Consider the following 19,905-nt stretch of genomic DNA (forward strand, 5'->3'; position numbering starts at 1 on the left):
ACTGGGTTCTGCCACCCGGGGTGCGGGAGCGGGGGCGGCGGGAAGAGGGAGGTGGGCACACATTCCTAACCCCCTTTCTCAAATCAAGTTGTGCTGGGCCTGGAGGTGGTTTGGTCTCCATGCTCCTGTGTCACCAGCCCTGGGTCACATGTCTGGCAGCACTAATCATTCTGTTGGGAATGCTGGGAGACCCTGGCAAGTCCTCAGGATTCCCAGCCTTTTTGCCTGTAAATTGGGGATGTGGAAACCCACGGAAATGCATATATACAGTCAATAGGTCCTGGGACTTCACGTGCTGGATTTTTAGTGTTTGTTCTGTTTTGTTGGCAGCAGCACTGGGGAACCCAGTCATTTCTACCCCACGCTCTCCAGCCCAAGGGCCCCTCTGCAGGAGCTCCCAAGCCAACAATCTCAATAACCTCTGAGAGGGAAAAATCGAGTGGGACTGAGGCCCATCTGGGACTGCCCCCCACCCCCAGGCTGCCAGTCCTGCTTCTGTGGGCCAGCTTAGGGTCAGGGGTCACTAGGGCCACCCGCCAGCCAGCTGGGAGCTCGATGAGAGCTCCCCTCCCAGGCAAAGCAATTTTCTTCCCTAGAAAGCGCTTCCGTGGCCAGAGGGGACAAGTGCTAGCCTCTTGGAATGTCCCCACCCTTTGGGCCAGACGTGATCACGCAGTCCTCTACTCATGGGAGCCCGTCTGGACTGTGGCGGCAGAGCGTTGCCCCCCTTCTTTTCTCAGATTCTTCCTTCTGCCCTAGGGTCCTCTGGGCGGCTCTGAGGGACCCCTCCTGCTGTGGGCCTCAGTTTCTCCACTGAGATCCTCAGGAAGCCCTGACCGTTAGGCTCAGACCGTCTACGCCCCTCCTCCAAGCCCGAGCCTTTCCCGGGGTCACGCTGTGTCTGGCGGGGAGGGTTGTCGTTTTTTTGCAGCCTCACGGGAGACCCCCGAGGACACCGCGAGGACCCGAACTTCCGCGAAGCCAGTGCGGCAGCAGGCTCAGGGCGACAGGTTCTTGCGCAGAGGACGCGGATCAGCGGACCGGCGGACCGGCTGGGTGTCCGGATCGCTCTCCGAGCCCCATCGGGCACTCGTGCGGGGGCCGGGCGGAGGGCGGCCCCGCCGCGCTCCGCTTCCTCTCGGCAACGCGTCCGGCCGCGGCGCCCTCATTGGCCGCGCGCCCCGCGGCCGACCATTGGCTCCGCCGGCCCTACTTTACATGGCCCTCTCTGGGCCAATAGGCGCGAGGCGCCTACTTAACATGCACGCCGGCCTCCAATCAGCGGGTGCGGGGGCCGGGCCCCCACGTGCTGTTGCTAAGCTTGGGCTTCTAAATTGTTACTACCGCGGCGGGCCTATCGGAGCGGAGCTTCGCAGCTGTCAACATTCTCGGCCCCGCCTGAGGCGTGCGGCCGGCTCCCATTGGCCCCGGCTGGACCCAGGGCCCGCCCCCGCCGCCCGAGCACCGGCTCCCATTTGCTGCGCCGGCCGCCGCTCGCCCTTATGTGTCAATTTGAGGGCCGCGAGGCGGAGGGGTGGCAGCCGAGCGCTCGGGGAGTCCGCGGGCGTCTGGGGAAGTGGGGCCGCCGGGCGCGCGGGGCGGGCGGCGAGCGGAGCCGGCCGGGCAGCGGCCGCCGCCGTCCCGAAGCGCTCACGCCGGGGGCGGGCAGGCGGGAGGATGGAGCTGAACTCCCTGCTGATCCTGCTGGAGGCGGCCGAGTACCTGGAGCGCAGGGACCGAGGTAGAGCCCTGCGCCCCTTTGTGCGACCGGACCGCGGGCGGGCGGGCGGGGCCGAGGCCGGGGGCCCGCTGACCGCGCCGTCTGTCCGCAGAGGCCGAGCACGGCTACGCGTCGGTGCTGCCCTTCGACGGCGACTTCGCCAGGAAGAAAACAAAGGCGGCCGGCCTGGTGCGCAAGGCCCCGAACAACAGGTACCGCCCCCCGCTCGCTCGCGCGGCGTCCCCCTCCTCTGCCCGGGCCGCGGAGCTTTACGCCCCCCGCCCGCCCCGGAGCGCGCTCCCCACCCCGGGCCCGACCCTAGCCCGCGCGGCCCGGCGGCCCGCCTGGAGGAGGAGGCGCCCGGGCCGCCGCAGCCCCGCCCGGCCGGCCGCGCCCGCCCCGTCGCCATCTTCCCCGCGGGCCGCGCCTCCTCGGCCTCTCGCGTAAACAGTGCCACGCGTACAGCGCCCGTCGCCCGGGGTCTCCTCCCGGGGCGGCTCTCCGCCCCAGGCTTGTTCTGAACTTTACCGCGCTGGAAGAAACTTGTCAGGGGAGCTGGCCGGTGCCCCCTGGGTCTGGGGAAACTAAGGTTCGGTGCGGAAGCAGCGTGGGGCCGCTGGTCCTGACCTCTGCCCGCTGCGGGCCGGTGGGCTGCATCTCCGCTAAGAGCCGAGCCCGGGTGCTGGGCCGAGTGCCCCCAGGTCCCCGGGATCTGCAGGCTGGAGGCCCTGCCCCGGGCCCCCGGGCCCTCACACGGTGCCCATCGCTCCCACCCAGCCTCCTGACCCAAGTGAATCTCCAGCGATTAGTGCCGGGGTCCCTGTCTTTTGGGTCAGAGGCCCTTTTCCTAAGGGGCCGCGAGAGGCTGCAGGCTGGTGTGCTGCAGCCTGGCCTGGGACCCAGGCTGAGGAAGCCCGAAAGCCCGGGTGCACGTGTCTGGGTGGGAGAAAGAATCCTCAGCTAGGGCCCCCTGGGGGATTCCACTCTCTGGCTGCCCTGGGGACCACAGCACACCTGGCGGTGCCCAGCGGCCCATGTTGGTTCTGGCCCATGTCGCCAGGCTGGGAGCTGCCCTTCCAGGGGGCTTGGGGGCCTCTTGGCAGAGGGTGCGGCTCATTCCTGTGGCCTGCTCGTTCTTGGGAAACAGAAAGGCTGGCACAGGGACCCATCTCCTGTGACGTCCTGGCGCCCTGGGCCTGGCAAGAAAGCGGTGAAGTCTCCATCTGTTCTAGCTGCACATGCCTCTGAGTCCCAGCCCCGGGTCCCCCACTGGGGACCATTTGGGGCAGGATGTGTGCGGGTGGGGGGACAACAGGACCTTGGGCCTCCTCGGTGAGCCAGCTGGGCCCCTGCTGTTGGTTCCCACTGTCCCAAGCATCCTGCCACCCATGGAAAACTTTGGGCGGTGACTTTTCAGTCCTATGGCTCGGATACTCAAAGCCAGTAACCAAGAGCATAGCTAGGGCTCTGTTGCACGTGCTAGTTAATGGCCACCCAGCCCCACGAAGGAGATGTTATTTTTATCTCTGGAGCTGAGGAAAGGGAGGCACAGGAGATTGAACCATTTGCTAGGGCCGCCCTTCCGTCTCTAGGGCTCCTGTTCTGAGGTGGGCCCTCTGCCCCCAGCGCTCTGCTGGGGTGGAGACCTTGAGGGCACTCAGGAGGGACCCAGAGGGTCTTCCGAGCCAGGGTGCACCTCCCTGCTGCTCCTCTTGGGGGAGCCCAGTGCTTTAGTCACCCCAGAGCTCCCAGGGCACCCCACGTGGCTGTCCTGGCCCAGCAGGGCATCAGGCAGTCCAGACCAGGGGCCAGGGTGGTTCAGGGCACAGGATGTAAAGGCCTGACTTGGCGGGGCAGCTGCACACATGCAAGGTCTGTGTCCCCCTTAGGTGGGGGAAGGGGTGGGCACAGAGGGGACCAGGATGAGGCCTGGGAGGTGGGGCAGAAGGGCAGTGCATGCTGGGGAAGACAGTGACCCCCACCATTGCCGGGGCTACTGGAAGGGGCACTGGTTCAGCAGGTGGGGACAGGAGCTGGCCCCTGGTCAGGGATCCGGTCCTATAGGGAAGTGGGCACAAGAGTGCCTCCTTTGAGGGGTTAAAGGGAGGAGCCAGTGGTGATAGCGGGGACCCACCTAGCAGGGACCTGGGCAGGCAGCCCCTCCCTCCCCAGGCCGCTGTGATCCTGGGACCCAAGTGACAATCTCCCCACAGGGCTCTGCAAGCGTCGGGGACGAGGGGAGAGCTTCAGGAGGGCTCTGGCCCCTCTGTGTGCCCAGGCTGCCCGAGCAGCGCTGCCTCCATCTGTGAGGGTCAGGCCACCAGGCCCCTCGCCAAAGGACACTGGCCGCCCCTCACGCCCCTTACAAGTGAGCAGACCCACAGATCTGCAGCACCGGGCTGCCATCCAGGCCAGCAAGGAGCCTGATGGCTGTGCCCCCGCCCCGCCAGCCCTGGCAGAGGTTCGGAGGCTCCCTGCCCAGCCCATGTGACCAGCGAAGCCCTCGAGGCCCTGGAACGTGGAGGTTCTGAGGCTCCACAGGGCGCCCGGGAGCCAGCTGCCCAGGTGGGAGGAGAGGAGGCCTTGGGCCCGCGGGGCTGTGCTGGGACCCCGAGCCATGGCAGGTGTCAGAGGCAGGCTGGATGGGCAAGCCCATGGGGTCGGGATGGGAGACACCTGACCCCGGGTTCCCGGAACAGGAGGGTGAGGGTGGGCGGGTGGAGGTGGCAGGGCTCCAGGAGGGAGCGGGGCGCGGGCCCGGGGCCCATCTGGTTGCGCTCTGAGGTGGCCTGGGTCCTCTGCCCACTCGTGAGGCCGCCCGGGGAGCCTCAGGGCCCCAGCTGGCTTGCCGCCTTCTTGCCTGCACGAAGAGGGTGACCTGAACCCAGGAGCTTGGTTGCACTGCCTCCGTCCCGCAGGGCGTTCCCACGGCCCTGCTCTCTCTGGTGCTCGGACTCTCTGCTGCCGGCCCCAGAGAGGCTGGTCCTCCCAGGCCTCAGCCCCGCAGGAAAGCAGAGGGCTGGCCTCGGTCTCCCGCCGGCCCAGAAGCACTCGTGTCTCAAAGGCTGCCTTCTAGGCTGATGCCCCCTGGCCTGGGACCACTCTGCTCGCAGGGCGTCCCCATGGGAATGGCGAGCTGTGAGCCTCTGGCTGTGTGAGCCGGATGGGGTGGGGCAGTACCCTGGCTGGTGATGCTGGGCCGGGGTGCTTGGGTCCCCAGGCTTGGCCTCTGTGCCTACCGGCCAGCACTTGGCCTTCTGTGCCAGCCCAGGTGGCTCCCAGTGCCCTGCTGGCCTCGGGGAGTGGGCAGCTGAAGATGCAGGTGGCTCGGTGCCCAGCCACCTTGGGAACAGAGGGTGGTCAGTCCCAGGGCTGGCTGCTGCTGCTCCGCGGGCCTGGCCCACAGCTCTGGAAGGGGCCCAGGCCCTCCTGCTGGCTAGGCACCGTGGACATGGCAGCACCCCTCTGTCTCTTGGTCACTGGGGGTGAGTTTCCCTAGCTTCCAGTCATCCGCTGCTCGTCTGCCCCAACCCTCAGCTTCCTGAGGCCCAGACTCCCTTCCTGCTGTCTGCAAGGTCTCCGGACCCCCGGGCGGGACCCGCGCCCCCTGCCCTGGTGGTGGGCAGTGCAGTGAGCTCTCCGGACCCCCGGGCGGGGCCCACGCCCCCTGCCCTGGTGGTGGGCAGTGAACTGAGCTCTGTCTTTGTTTCTCCAAACAGGTCCTCACACAATGAGCTAGAAAAGCACAGGTAAGTGGTCTTTTCCCTCACCCACCGTGTGAACCTCCTGGCTCCTCCCACCTGCCCTTCTGCCGAGGAGGTGTTGCAGCCACCCCTCACCCCCTCTCCCTGCCTTTTGCCTCCTGGCCTGGCTCAGCACGCTGCTGGGCAGGCCCTTGTCCGGGGAGTGCAGGCGGCTGGGCTCTGCTCCCCGGTTCTGCTAAGCCAGCTGGTGGGGCTGGGGCTCCAGGTCCTTCCTGCCCTTGGGAGCTCAGCCTGGGGGATCCAGAAGCAGGGGGTCTGTGTGGAGGGTCAGGGACTTGGGGCGGGGCCGTGTGTGCTGTGTGTCAGTGAGGGCCGGCTCCCTGGAAGAGGAGCCCATCTGTTTTGGGGTGTCCGAACCCTTCTGGGAACAGTTCGTCCGATGCTGGCCACCTATGGGGAAGGTTTGGCCCTCTCGGTCTGGGGGCCCCGGGTGCCTTGGGGCCTGACTTCCGAGGAGTTCCAAGTGGTCCTGTCCACAGGCAGTGGGGTGGGCAGCCAGGGCCTGGCCACGTGGGCCTGGTGGGAAGCTCTGCCCGGGGCAGGATCCGGGGCAGGCCTGCTTCATGCCTGCCTGCCGACCACAGAGCTGGGCCCGCTCTGGTCCTCCTCTGAGGAGCATGGGGCCTGAGGTGAGAAGGGCAGCACAGTGGCCTGGAGAGGCTTCCCCCCACAGCCCCGATGAACCCCAGGGCCCTATGCCCTCCGCTGGCCCTCCACCCCCTGGCTGGCCCAGGTCTGTGGTCCGGCTGCGGGCCTCCCTTTGCAGCGGGGAGCAGGCCTGGCCAGGCTCGGCCTCTGGGACAGGTGTCATTGTGACCGACCCCAGCAGGACTGACAGGGAGCCGTGGGTATGTCCAGGAGCCCCGAGGCCGGGACCGGGGTGACTCCCCGGAGACGTGAGTGGTAGCTTTCTTCTGACCTCTGCTCCTATCTTCGGATGGGCCGGTTCTTCCCTGATCTCTAGGCCTGGAGTGGGGTGGGGCCCGGGGGTCTGCACACGAGGTGGCCGGTCGCAGCTTGCTCTGGAGCTCGGCTGGCTCGCTCTCTGTCCCCACCCCCACGCCTACGCCCACGGCAGCGCCAGCTTCCGCCCCCCTGGGATCGGGGCCTCTGCTGGGCGGGTGCTGAGTGGGGACAGGACGCCGTGTTCTCTGGAGGAGCTGCGCTTCCTGGACCGCTCCTGTGCTTTTGGGGGGTTTCTGAGAGAACCTGCCTGGCCCTGGGTGGCTCCCTGGCCAGAGGAGATGGCCAGGCTTGACTGGGGCTGGGAGCCTGGGCCAGCAGGGCCGGGGGTGTGCCCTGGGGAAGGCTTCCCGGGGTAGTACCTGGAGAATGGCCCTCCAGTGCAGACAGAGGGGGATGATGATGGAGGAGGGTGTGCAATGAGGACATGGCAGACAGAGGAGGAGGAGGAGGGGGACGAGGGCTGGCCTTTGACCCCTACAGCTGCCCCTTGATCCTGGCCTTGGCATCAGCCTCCGTCTCCCAGAGCCAGTCCTGAGGCTGGGCCTCGGGGGCCCTTTTGAGACAGGGATGGGGTGGTGGGTGGCCTGGGGTCTCTGTGTGTCCCCCTGCCCAGCCCAGCGCAGGGGCCTCTGTTCCTGGCCGGCCCGAAGGCAGGCTTGGTCAGCTCTGAGGAGCCCAGGGTCCTGGAGCTGGGGACCGTGTTGGGGACCTCAGCTGTGGTTCGGCCCGTGGCTGCCTGGGGCTGGTGCCGGATGCGCCTGGCTGCTGGCCACAGGAAGGGCCGCCTGTTGTCCCCGGGAAGGCAGGAAGCATCTGGGGGTCACTTTCCCTGGACACTGGCTTCCCTGGAGGTGTGCCACCTTGGGCCAGTGGGCTTCCGCTTCCCAGGCCTCTGAGCCGGCGGACCCCCTAGCCCACCCTGCCCTGTTCCTCCTCTGTCCCCTCCGCAGAGACCGCAGGTCTGGCCAGTCTTCCAGGGCCAGAGCTTGGCTTCTGACCCCGTGACTGGGCCGCAGTGGCTGTGTTCCTTGGCGCCCGTGGCTCAGCTCCAGGCTTTCGCTTTTGTAGGGGAGAGGGGGCCCTTGGTATCCCATGGTGGGGCAGTCCCCCCCTCCCAAAGGCCAGCCTGGGGCCCTGGGTGGAGCCCTGCTCACCTCTGTCTCCCCATCGTGGACGTGGTTATTCGGCTCCTACGTGTCGGTCCCTGCACAGGAGGTCTGCTGGCAGCTGCCCCGTCTGCCTGGTGCAGCCCCACTAGGCCTTGCCCTCTCCCAGCAGTCAGTACAGGGGGAGTGGGCTGCTTGCCCCCCGTCTCAGCCCCCGAGGGTCTGTGGGTCACTGTCCGTGTCGCCTCTGCCCTGGAGCCAGGTCTGGGGCACTTCAGAGTGCGGCCGCCCTGTTCTTTGGGCCCGGGCCGCCTGGTGAGGAGCGGGGCTTTTGGAGACAAGTTGGTAGGGCCCGTGTCAGGGGCTGAGCTGTGGGCAGGAGCTGCCATTAGCATTAAGCAGTTGTGTGGGTCTGTCCCCCAGTCCACACGGGGTTCCTGCAGGAAGCGGTGGGTGTTCAGGGCTCCCAGGAATGCCGGGTGCCGCGGGGCACTGGCGGAGGGCCTGGCACTGTAGCAGCTCCTGAGGCGGGCCGGGCCGAGCCCAGTGTCGCCCGGCTCCTTCGCACACCCCTCCGGCTCTGAGAGGTGGGAGGAGGCCCATTCCCCATGGGGATGGACCCTGGGGCCTGCCCAGGGCCCCACCGCTGGCCCTGCAGCCCATCTGGATGCTCCCCGTCCCGAGGCTGGCTGGACAGCTCATCCTGAGAGCATGGCGTGGCTGTAGCCAGCGGCTTCTCCTTGTCTCTTGAGAAGCTTCTTTCTGACTTCTAAAGAACTCTGTTCACGGACGTCGTGGGCAAGCATGGACCCCCAGCCCCCACGCCCCCCTCCCAGGGGCAGCATCCTGGGCAGCTGGGTGCTGAGCCTGCCACCCTCTCCCACGTGGCCCTCAGGGACGGGAGTGGAACCTTGCCACCCGCTACTTCCTAACTTGCCTTTTCCCCCGACGCCTGCGCACGGTCTGTCTGTCCTGTGTGCCCACCGGGTGCTTCCTGATGGCTCTCCAGGAAGCGCAGACGGTACTGCCGTAGGGTTGGGTCGGGTCTTGTGGGTATGGAGGTGGAGATGGATTCATGGGGCCAAGATGCTGGACCTAGAAATGCCCGTTGAGGGTTGAGCCGCCTCGGTGGCCCTTCAGAACTGCCACCCCACCAAGGAGGCTGTGAGTGCCCTCTGGGCAGCCCAACAGCGAGTCACACCTTTTCAGTTTCAGCCCAAATCAGCATCTCCTGGGCGAGTTCTCCTTTCTGGGTCGTGGTGAGATGGTGTCGGTTTTGTGTTAGATTAGCCGTTCACGTTCTGCAACTTGCCTGTTTGTGTTCTTTGCCTGTTTTCACAGAAAGGTACTCTTCTTTTTATTTTTGACGTGCGCGAACTGAAAATGTCACGAATACTAACCATTTGTCTTTTATGTGTATTGCAGATATCTTCCCGCTGTTATTTGTCTTTTACCTGTGTTTTTTCTTCCTTGTACAAATGTGTCTTTCCTTGATTGTAAAAGTAACATGTGGGTTTTTAGCATAGAGAACCTGGAAAATAGAAAAGAAGGCACAAAGCCAAAGAAATAAATGTTGCCAACCACGTCACGTGGAGACGCGTGCTTCCTGCCCTTCATTGTGTCCTGTGGAGTCTCTCGTGTGCGTTTACTGCTTTATTTTTTGACTGGTCCTTGGGTCACTTGTCACACAGGCTGCTCTGTCTGCTGACACGTCCACTCTGGTCATGGCATGGAAATGTGGAGTACCCTCAGATGACGTGGTTGTCTCTGGGTGGCGGAACATGGGGGTTCCTTTTCATTCACTTTTTTTCCTTTTGATTTGCATCTTCTGGTTTTCCACAAAAGATCACATACTGCGTGTGTGCTCAGATGGTGGGTTGTAAGCACGGCCATTTGCCTGAGTGCACAGGGAGCCCCACTCGTGAGCTGGCTGCAGGTGGCAGGCCAGGGGGCCCCAGGGGTCTCTGATTGCAAGCCGTGCTTATGCACGAAGCTGTTCACTGGGGCCTGAGGCCATCGGGCTGTGAGCCCGCTGCGGGCCCCTCTCCCAGCCCTGGTGCCCACGGCCCTGCTCCGAGCGGCCTGGGGACTGAGCTCAGCCTCAGTCTCGTATTCTGGATGTTCTGTCTAAGGTCAAGCTCAAGTTCACCTGGAGAACTCTAGGCCGTGCTGCCTGGGGCTGGGGTGCCCGCTGGCAAGGCACTGGGCTGCAGGACGGTGCTGTGTGGACGTGGGTGACTGGCCCTGGCAGCTGGGTCAGCTCTCCCCCCATCAGATGGGGCTGTTATCATGGCGGGGGCGGGGGGCTCCTGCACCCTCTGTCTCTGCACTTTAGGGGCCCCCTCTGTCCAAGGGACGTGGCCATCATGGTCCGCTTTCCTTCCAGAGACTGAGGGAGGCTGGCTTTGGAACAAGGGCATTGAAAGGTGGAGCTGCCAGGGTTGGCACCCGAGGAGGAGGGCGTGCACTCTGGCTCTGGTGATGGCAGGGCAGTGGGGTGGCAGAGCCTGGCCGGAGTTGGGGGTACCTACCCTCCTCCCTGTCCTGAGAGTGTCGGCTGAGCGGGCAGCTTGGTTTGGGAACCACTTGGGTGGCCTGCACGGGCTCCAGTGGACACATGGACATAGCAGAGGCTCCTGGCCATCAGCGTGCTTTGACGGTGAGCCTGGCCACCTGACCCTGACGAGGGGAGCGGGGGAAGAACGGCGCTTCTTCCCCGTCACGGCTCCTTGCCCAAGGCCCTGACCTGAGCGGATGCTGTTGGGTCTCAGAGTTTCGTGAGGAGACTGCGTTCGCCCGCGTGGACACGGACAGGGTCTAGAGTGAGGCGGTTTCCAAAGGGGTCCTGGAAGCAGGTGGGGGGCTTGTCCGTGGCCTTCCCTGACGCGGATGGACTCACGTTGCCATGGTGATGAGAGTGCCCAGGGAGCATCCTGTGCTTGGCAAGGCGGAGCTTCTCTCTTGGGGTGGAGAGCTCTTCGGGGGCGTCCTGGACCACTGCGCTCTGGGAAGCCTGACCGGCGTCCTTGCTTCTCCTTCAGGTTGTCCCCATGAGGCTTCTGGACCCCACCGTGGAGGGAGGGGACAGCGGGGGAGCCGGGGCTCTCGGAGTCTTGCGGCAGCACTCGGGGCACCGAGGGCCGTGCTGGTCACACGGGCCCAGCCTCAGGGCCTGTTCCTCCACTGGGGCTTCTGGCAGGCCATGGGTGCCAGGGGGCTGGGGGGCGTTGCCAGCCGGGCTGGGAGGCGCCCGAGAGTGGCCCTGGGCAGGCAGGTCTGTGTGGGAGTCTGCTGGCCCCCTCCCCCCCTTGCCCCCTGAGCCCTCAGTCTGCTCCGCTGACCTGCCCCATGGGCCGAGCTGCCTCTGCCTGACTGTCACGTCTTTGGGTCTTTCAGACGAGCCAAGCTCCGGCTCTACCTGGAGCAGCTCAAGCAGCTAGTGCCCCTGGGCCCGGACAGCACACGCCACACCACACTGAGCCTCCTGAAGCGTGCCAAGATGCACATCAAGGTGAGCAGGGTTCCCCCTCGCGGCCCCGCCACCCTGGGGAGGGACCCCGGGGCCTGAGGAAGGGCTGTGGGCCGCCCAGCAGGGGCTCCATGGGGGCTCGCGGTCTCTGGTGGGTGAGGGGCTCAGGTGTGGCGGGTGCAGGTTGGGTTCTGTGGGGCATGGGTCGGGGGATGGGCTGTAGATTGCCCCCCAAGGCCCTGGCGTGGGGACAGGCTCTGGGCAGGCATAGGGCTTGGTCTCTAGGAGCTGGCAGTGGGGTGTGGGCTGAGTGAGACGTTGCCAGGGGCTGGCCTTCAAGGCCTTAAGACTGAGGGGTGGGTTTGGGGACCCACCAGTGTGGGTTCAGTCCTCCCGCAGGGCCCCCCGATGGCGTGGGTGTGGGCTCCCCCGTGCAGGGTCTTGAGGGGACTCAGCTGGTACCCTGGGGCCCTCACTGAGGCTGTGGCTCCGTGCCCTGGGAGGTGTGCAGAGGGCAGGCAGGCAGGTGGCTGCCAGATTGTGCAGGCAGGGTGTCGTCTGAGTTGGAGTGCCAGGCCAGGGCTGGGTGGCGCTGTCCCAGGCTCTAGGCCCACTCGTGACTTGGTTTGGTCAAGCTGGCTGGTGGCCATGGGCCTTCTGGAGGTGGTCAGCAGACGCAGGGCACAGGGTTGGGGGCAGGGGGCGGTGAGGAGGCGTGCATCAGGCCTTTGGGTCCCGCCCAGTCTGGGTGCCCTGGGGTGTCCTGGTGTGTGTGTGGGGGCGTCCCCACCCCCGGAAACTGGAGGCTGTCAGGAGAGGCAGAACACAGCACTGGGGGGCAGGGGTGGGGAGCGGAGAGGAGGGGTGCGTCAGGCCTTTGGGTCCGCCCAGGCTGGGTGCCCTGGGGCATCCCTGTGTGTGTGGGGGCGCCACCCCTCCCCAGAAACTGGAGGCCATCAGCAGACGCAGAGCACAGGGCTGGGGGGTTGGGGGCACCCAGCATAGACGCTGGGGTTGAGGGGGCGACAACGAGGGGTGCGTCAGGCCTTTGGGTCTGCCCAGGCTGGGTGCCCTGGGGCGCACCCCCCACCCTCAGGCTCACAGCTCGGCACCCCCCTACCCCAGAAACTGGAGGAGCAGGACCGGCGGGCGCTGAGCATCAAGGAGCAGCTGCAGCGGGAGCACCGCTTCCTGAAGCGGCGCTTGGAGCAGCTGTCGGCGCAGAGCCTGGAGCGCGTGCGCACCGACAGCACGGGCTCCGCCGTCTCCACCGACGACTCGGAGCAAGGTGGGCCTTGGGGTGGCCTGTTGGCAGCCGCGGGGTGGGGGCGGCGCTTGCTCGAGGTGTGGCCCCTGGGACGGGATGAGGAAGCTAGGCCGGGTTCCCCAGAGGGCCAAGGACAGTGGGGGGCCCTTCAGGGGCCCGGCGCTAACCCGCCCCTTCCGTTCTCCACAGAAGTGGACGTCGAGGGCATGGAGTTTGGCCCCGGCGAGCTGGACAGTGTGGGCAGCGGCAGTGACGTGGACGACCACTACAGCCTGCGGGGCGGCGGCTGCAGCCACGGCAGCTTCGGGCCCCCCTGCAGGCGGCCCGGCCGCCCTGGCCTCTCGTAGGCGCTGCCCTCCCCGCTCCTCGGCCCGCCCGCCCACCCGGCCGAGCGTGTCGACCCTCCGGTCCTTGAAGCCTCTCCATGGGCCCACTGCTGTGCCATTCTGGAAGCTCCGCCGCCGCCCGGGCTGCCCGCCTGCCGGTCAGGGCCCGCCGCGCCGCCCGCTCCTCCCACCCGGGCAGGGACCCCTTCGGGAGGCGGGGCCCAGCTCCCACATCCGGGAGCCCAGCATAGCCGCCCACAGCGTGTTCTCAGATACCCAATCATTCCAGAAGTATTAAATGTCATTGCTGCAAACCTCGGCGGGCGCCGTGTGAGGGGCTTAATGACCACCACAGGGAGCTCAGACCCCAACCCCGGATCCCAGCAGAAAGGAGTGGACCGAGGAAGGAAGCGTGGCTCTCTGTCCATACGTCCATCTGTCTGTTGGTCCACGTAGGCTCCTGAGGCGTGGACGGAGGGATCCGTGAAGGGCGGGACTCGGGTGAGCACCCTGGGACCGTGGGTGGGAGGCAGCCTTTGCACCTGCAGGCATCAGGAGCCAGGGCTGGGCTTCTGGGGGGCTGCCAGGCTACCCTACCCTGATTCGGGTGGCTTCTGCTCTGTTCTTAGGTCCCTCAGATGTGCACACGCACGCACCTAGGCACACACGCCTGCTCGCACACACATGCATACATGCAGACAGACGTGGTCACTGGACCCAGAGGGCACACGTCCCGGGGCCTTCAGGGGTCAGTTGGGCAAATGCCAGCCCCTGGCCTGTGCCTGGTCCCCCCTCCCACCCCCAGCCCACCTGCCCAGACTGCACAGGGCAGGCACTCCTCCCAGTGGGGGCTGGGAGTTGAAACCACTGGGTCCTCAGAGGCTCTCTCACCTCACTTTAAACACCACCCAGCAAAACGTTGCTGCATTTCCCAGCAGCCCAGCACAGGGCTCCAGGGAGACAAGCTTTTCTCCCCAAACGAAGGAGAAACACTTTAAAGAGAAAGCACTCTGCTGACTTGGCCGCTGTCGCTGTGTGCCGCCTATTTCCTGTACGAGATTTTTTCTACTCTATTTTCCTAGCCGTATCGCGTCCTTGTTTGCTGAGGGGTGGGAGCGACCCAGCGTCTCAGGGACTCGTCCGTCTGTCACCGTCGTCCAAGTGTGCCTTGTGCCCGTGTCTGGCCCCACCCCGACCGCCACCACCAGCATCTCCCGCGTGGCTCACGGGACGCCCCCAGGTGCCCTCCTGGCCCTCTCCCTGCAGCCAAGCCCCCTAGGAGCGAGACTGCCTGGCCAGGTTGGCCCGGGGGCTGTGCGGCGGCAGGGTTCCGCTCTGTCCCCCGGCAGGAGGGGCTGTGACCTGTGGTCCTCCCGACCCCCCTTCCCCGCTGTGCAGTCTGACCTCCTAGGGTCTGTGGGGGGGGAGGGGGTGCCGCTAACCCGAAAAATAGGTTCCTTCCTGTACCCAGCTTGAAGCCTCCCTTCTCCCCACCCTGAGCAAGGACTCCGGATGTCAGACACTGGCAGCTTCTGAAGACAAACGTCCACCCTGGGTGGACAGGCCTGTCCCCAAGGCGTCGTCCCCGGGGACCACACAGCAATATTTGGGTGGGGGGCTGTGGGCCGACCCACAGTAACGTCTGCCTCTCTTGTGCGTTGTAGCCAATTTCCAGATTGCGGCGGGGAGGGGGTGGGGAACTTGAGTCTACCCCAGGAGGGTGGCCTGCTGAGGCACAAAGGGGGTCCCAGGAGACAACTCTGGCGCAGAACCTGCCCTCCAGGGGCCTGGGAGGGCAGTGGGGAGCAGGTTGAGGTGGGGACTGTGTGGGCGGCTGGGGACGCAGCTGGGTGTTGTGGCAGTCGCAAGGTGAACTGTACTGTTGGTACCTCCTTCCAGTTCCTCTGGGGCCCAGCGTGGCCAGAGGGGCTTCTCCTGTCTGCCTGAGCTCATCCACTGAGCGTTCCTTGCAAGGACCCCACACCCTCGGAGCAGGGCAGGATCACCCACAGTTAAGAGCCTTCCTTAGGACATGCGACTGCAGGCCCCTGGGGAGCTGTGTTCTGAATTCTAGAGCATCAATTCTCCAGCAACCCCCATCCTCACCCCCAACCCCCAGGAGACGTTCTGCTCTGGCCGGCAGAGTCCTCCCCAGGTGACCACTGTGGCCTCAGCTGACCTTCCTGGCCGGGAGACGCTCAGCCTGTGACTTTGCAGGCCATGGTTCCCCTGTGGACTAGGGGGTGGGCAGGTTGGCCTCACTGGCCAGCCAGGTATGCTGGGGCCCCAAATGTGACGCCTTGCCACTGGCAGATGCCAGCGAGGGTCTGTGCTGGAGCTGCTCATGTGCCCTCCCTTCCCCCGGCCACCTGCACTGGTGGCCAAGGGGATCAGAGGGTCGTTAAGAGCAAACCGGAGTGTTGTGGGGTCTGTAGAAAGCAACTGGGACCAGAACAGGGCCCCTGGCGGGGGGTGCCTGCACCCTTCCTCCGTGTGCTCTCATGCCCATGTGGCTCTTGGTGGCCGTGATCCTGGAAGCCCGGGCTCGGGTTTGGGTCAGCAGCCCCCGCGCCTCAGCACAGGCCCCGCTGGCTGGGGAGGCGTAGGAAGGCCCCCCCCGCCCCCCCCGCCCCCGGCCGTCCATGCGTCCCTGGCCCTCCCCATGCAGGGCGGGTCTCGAAGCGTGGCGCCCAAGCTCGCTTCCCTGGCGATGGGGCTGTGTGCCCAGCCGTGGTCCTGAAGGCCCCTGCCTCCTGTGGGGCTCCGGGCAACCCCATGTGCCGGGTGAGGCAGGCTTCCCCCACTTTCCCACCCCCATCTCTCCGGGGCCAGCTCACCCGGGCCCTCCCCACTGCATGCATGCAGGACTCTGACCCCACACCTCCCCAGCCATGTCTTGGACACAGGGCAGGTTCCGCGCCAGAGTCGGAGGTTGGGGCAGGGGGAGGGGGGTGCTGCCCAGGGGGCCTGGTGCTGGCCGGGTGGGCATGTAACAAGATCCTTGCTAGAAAGAGAGGGCCGCCCCCACCCCAGCCTGTTCACCGGGAGGGACTGTGCTGTGCCGTTCTGTCTTTGTAACATAAATACAGATTTTTATACCTCACCTCTCTGTCTTCCCGTTCTTTCCACCCCTGTGTTGGGCGTCCGTCCCCTCAGTCCCCTGGGCGGCCTCGGTGGTCCTCACCACCATATCGGGAGTCTCGGCTTTCTGGGAGACCCTGCAGACCACGGGCCTCCCCTTCCTAGGAGCCGGCCTCTGGGAGCCCAGTGTCAGAGCTGCCTCCTTGGACGTCCCCTGGAGGTGAAGGTGGGACTGAGGTGGAAGCCATCCCCCCCCCCCCGCCCCCACCTTCCTGGGTCTGTTTGCCAGGTGGGAGGTCTTGCTGCCAGCCTCAGACTTGGCCCCTGGGGCTGGGGCACTATCCTGAGGACAGCTGGGCCCTCAGGGTGTCCTGGGCCGGCCAGCTCAGCTTTGCCGGTGCCTCAGCCACCTCCGTGTCAAGTGCCCTCCGTGCATGGCGGCCACTGGCTCTCAGGGTGGCCCTGGGAGAAGCCCCCGGACCTGGCCTCGGTGTCCCCGGAACGCCCTGTTGTGCAGGTGGGGGTGTGAGGCCCCAGCAGAGGCACCCCAGGAGGAAGAGCCCCGCCAGGGGTGGGGAACTGGGGTGGGGCTTTCCTGGGAAGCTGGGGTGCCATCCCGGGCCAGCCGCAGCCCAGCGAGGCGGCTCCCTGAGGTCTGCGGGCAGGTGGGGGGCGCCTGCAGGAGGGGATTTGGAGGGACTCCTGGGGACTCAGTTCCTCCTCCGTCCCCCCGGCAGAAAGCAGTACTCCGGCCTCTTGTACTGGGCGAGTCCCTGGGGGCACCTCTAGGAGAGAAGAGAACCTTGCCGGGAACACAGTTGGGGCCTTGAGCCACCAGCCCTTGGGCTTGAATGTGAATGCGGGTATCTGAATTCCAACTATTACTATGAGTTTAAATCACCACTTTTTTAAAAAAAAATCTTAATTTTTTTGGCTGAGCCACATAGCATGTGGGATCTTAGTTCCCCAACTAGAGACTGAACCTGCACCCCCGGCCTGGGAAGTATGGTCCTAACCACAGGCCCACCGGGAAGGCCTTCTATCTTTTACTGAGGGCATGAACGCTTCAGGTGATTAGCGCCGAGGTCCTCCCCCTGCCTGTCTCACAGACAGGAAGCTGCGTCTCAGGCAGGGCGCCTGCCTTCCTCCAGTCACCTGCTGGAAGGTGGTGCCCTGTGACCCGACCCTAGCCCTCTGGGAAGCCTCCACCACCGAATGCCTTGAGCCCACTCCAGGCCCGGTTTATAGCCAGCCCCCTTCACCCCTGACCCAGGCGGGCCACCTGCCCGTGCTCTCCTTGGCGTCCAGAACAGCCTCCGGTGGTTTTGCTGCCCAGTCACCTCCAGGATTAAACCCAGCTGCCTGCCCTCTCCCCATCCACTCCTGTGCCTTCGGCTCAACCCAAGCCCACCCCGGCCCCTCTCTGTCCCTCCGCACTCCCCTCTGTTCGCAGCTTGGAAAGTCAGTCTTCCTGTCAGTTTTGATGGCCGTGATTTGGCCGCCTGGATCGGTGCTCGTCTGAGCTGGTTACTCAGGCTGCTCACGTCTTCCCTTTCCCAGCTCCTTGCCAGGCCAGGCCCGCGGGGCACACTAGCCCTGGCGGGATCTCTTGCCCATTTAGTCCGCAGTGGCTCTGCTCCTTCCTCGTTGCCTCCTGCCTCCTCAGCCTGTCCTGATGCTCTTTACCGGACCCCAAGCCTCCTCCAGGCTCCTGGTGCCCCACCCCCACCTCCAGCAACTCCGGCTGGGGGTCATCTTGGTCAGCGCCTCAACCCCACCCACTCAGGAGTTTGAGGACTGAGTTTTCCCGTGTCACGTGATTGTCAGGGTGATGGAAGACAAGCTGGCTCTCCTCCCTCCCGCCCCCAGCCCCACAGCGTAGGGCACATGGATGGCGTTCTCCTGGCCGGGATGGAGCAGGAGGAGAGGTGGAACGAAAGCCACCTCTTGTTCATCTGGACGCGGACACTCATCCAGACTCGCGTTCTCTGGCTGTCAGGCTCGCTCTCTGCATGGGACACCCCCTGCCTCTGTCTCTTGCCATCTGTCACATTTGTGACTGCAGGACAGAGCTTCTCACGCTGTGTGTCACTTCCCACTCGGAAGGTGGAGTCCCACCACCATCACCCAAAACTACATCTGAGAAGAGACGACCTTCGACATCAGACTGCAGTCTGATGCCTCTGAAAAGTTGTCCGAAACCTAAAACACATTTTAATATCAACAGGAGAAAAAAAGATTTTCATCGGAAGGAAACAACAAACACAGCTGTTTTGGTCTGTTTAGTCCAGCCGGGTCTCAGACTTTCTCACGAAGAGTCATTCCCGGCTCCCTTTACCTTTTGACTCCCTGTGCTGTGTGCTTGTCACTCAGTCGTGTCTGACTCTCTGCCACCCCATGGACTCTCTGCCAGGCTCTGCTGTCCACGGTGATTCTCCAGGCAAGAATACTGGAGTGGGTTACCATTGCCTTCTCCGCTTTGACTAAGTTCCCTTAAAACCCCAAATGGTTTTGATTGGGAGGAAAGCAAGCTTGTCCTGGAAGTAAGTGTAACCCACTTGCTTTCATAAATTCCAATGCAACCTCAAGTACAGAAATGCCCTAATAAGTTTCCAAGGAAAACTCTTTGAATAGTTAAACCTGTAGTATTTTCATTTGTACTCAGTGGGCTAATACCATTGTGATTTTTACTTATATTTTAATGTTTTTTTTGGCGCCAGGAACATCTTTCAAGCAAATGACTAAGGTCAGCAGTTCGAAGTCATGTGGAGGGATTTGTGGGCCCAGGGAACGACTCAGGAGTCACTCAGAAAAGTGGGGTTCTAGTTCAGATCAGCGTGCTGGGGTCTCACCCTCCAGTTTCCCAGGGCTCTTTGTACAGAGCAGTCCTTTTCCTTCTTTGCTTCAGTCTGAGTTCCTCCTCCCAATCTATAAATATCCCCAAGTTCCTCCCATCTTAAAACCCAAACCCTCCCCCAGCGTTGCATCCCCACCCCCCTCGTCTCCTGTTCTCCTGTTGCTTTCTCTTGCTCTCCCTCGATCTCTGCCTCTTCAGCAGAATTTCTTGAAGGCACTGCCTCCAAAGCCTCCACTTCCTCCGGGTAAGGCGGCCCAGCGCCTCTTCCCGCCGCAACCCCCGCCCCATCCCCACGGCTGGGCGGGGAGTCTTCCCGGTCTCCCCCCGGGGCGGGGTGTGTGTGACTAACCCCGCCTCCCAGTTTGTCAACCGGACCCTCTCTTCCAGGGTCCAGGCTCCTGCGTTCAGGCAGTGTGCACCGCTCTGCGAGTTTTCTTCTCCTGTAATGCTTTCCCCGACCATTTTAGGGTTTATTGTCTTTTTAGAAGAGGAGGATCAAAAAGTAGGACAAACGAAGAATTAATAAATAGGTTCAAGTCCGGATTAAAATTCATGTTATCTGTCCTGGAACATTATTCCTTTTCTTCCTAAGAAATATTAAGAAACGTTATCCGGAGAGACTTCTGCCCTGCCAATGTCACGTTAGACTAGGACGTTATCGAACAAGCCACCTTAGGGCCATTTGATGCTGGGGGTTGCGGAGTACTGATGGCGTAGTAATGACCAGGGCCCCAGCCTTGCTCACTGCCATGCTAATCTGCAGAAGATTGGTTTAAGTAAAACAAAATTATTTGTGTCTGGTAGAGATGCAAATACGTTCTGTCCGATACAAATGGTAACCTCAAAGTTTTGCTTCACTGGACTGTGCGGTGTCCACCAGATTTCCTCCAACGTGGAGGTCTCCTTTGAGCCCTACTCCTCTCGCCGACTACACACCCTCCGTTTCTGGCATCCTGCTTTAAAACCCGTGCTCCATCCTGTGACACACATCGACTCGACGAATCAAACAGTTTAGACTTTTTAAAAAGTCCTACGTTGAAGATGGGGTTGTCCGGTGAAGAGAAGGCTTGGGAACGAAGTGCTTCTGGAAAAGAGCGTTCGTCATGAGACTGAGAGGCGAGAAGTCTGCTCGGCGACTTCGTCCACGCTCACTCTGGACGGCAGCCCGGCCCCCGGGCCCGCGGAGGACCGGACGCCCCGGCCACCAGTCGGGCGGGCGACAGGGCGGAGCTGGCTCTGCTGCGCGCTCGCGACCCAACGAGGCTGAGACGGAACACCGGCTCCTCAAAGGAGGCGGACGGAGGCCTGCGTGCACCCAGAGGGCGTTCCTCTAGGAGACCCCCGCTGAG

At 64.1% G+C, this 19,905-nt stretch overlaps 1 protein-coding gene across 1 annotated transcript; it reads left to right on the top strand.

Moving 5' to 3' along the window:
• The first annotated feature begins 1,537 nt into the window (after positions 1-1,537).
• On the top strand, positions 1,538-15,721 carry MXD4 (MAX dimerization protein 4). Its single transcript, XM_070791919.1, has 6 exons — positions 1,538-1,741; positions 1,833-1,932; positions 5,440-5,469; positions 10,953-11,067; positions 12,151-12,313; positions 12,482-15,721. The coding sequence occupies exons 1-6, from the start codon at positions 1,678-1,680 to the stop codon at positions 12,637-12,639; spliced, it is 630 nt and encodes a 209-aa protein (XP_070648020.1). The 5' UTR covers positions 1,538-1,677; the 3' UTR covers positions 12,640-15,721.
• The last annotated feature ends 4,184 nt before the right edge of the window (positions 15,722-19,905 follow it).

Source organism: Bos indicus, chromosome 6, assembly GCF_029378745.1.
Source record: "Bos indicus isolate NIAB-ARS_2022 breed Sahiwal x Tharparkar chromosome 6, NIAB-ARS_B.indTharparkar_mat_pri_1.0, whole genome shotgun sequence".
In the NCBI taxonomy this organism is placed as follows: domain Eukaryota; kingdom Metazoa; phylum Chordata; class Mammalia; order Artiodactyla; family Bovidae; genus Bos; species Bos indicus.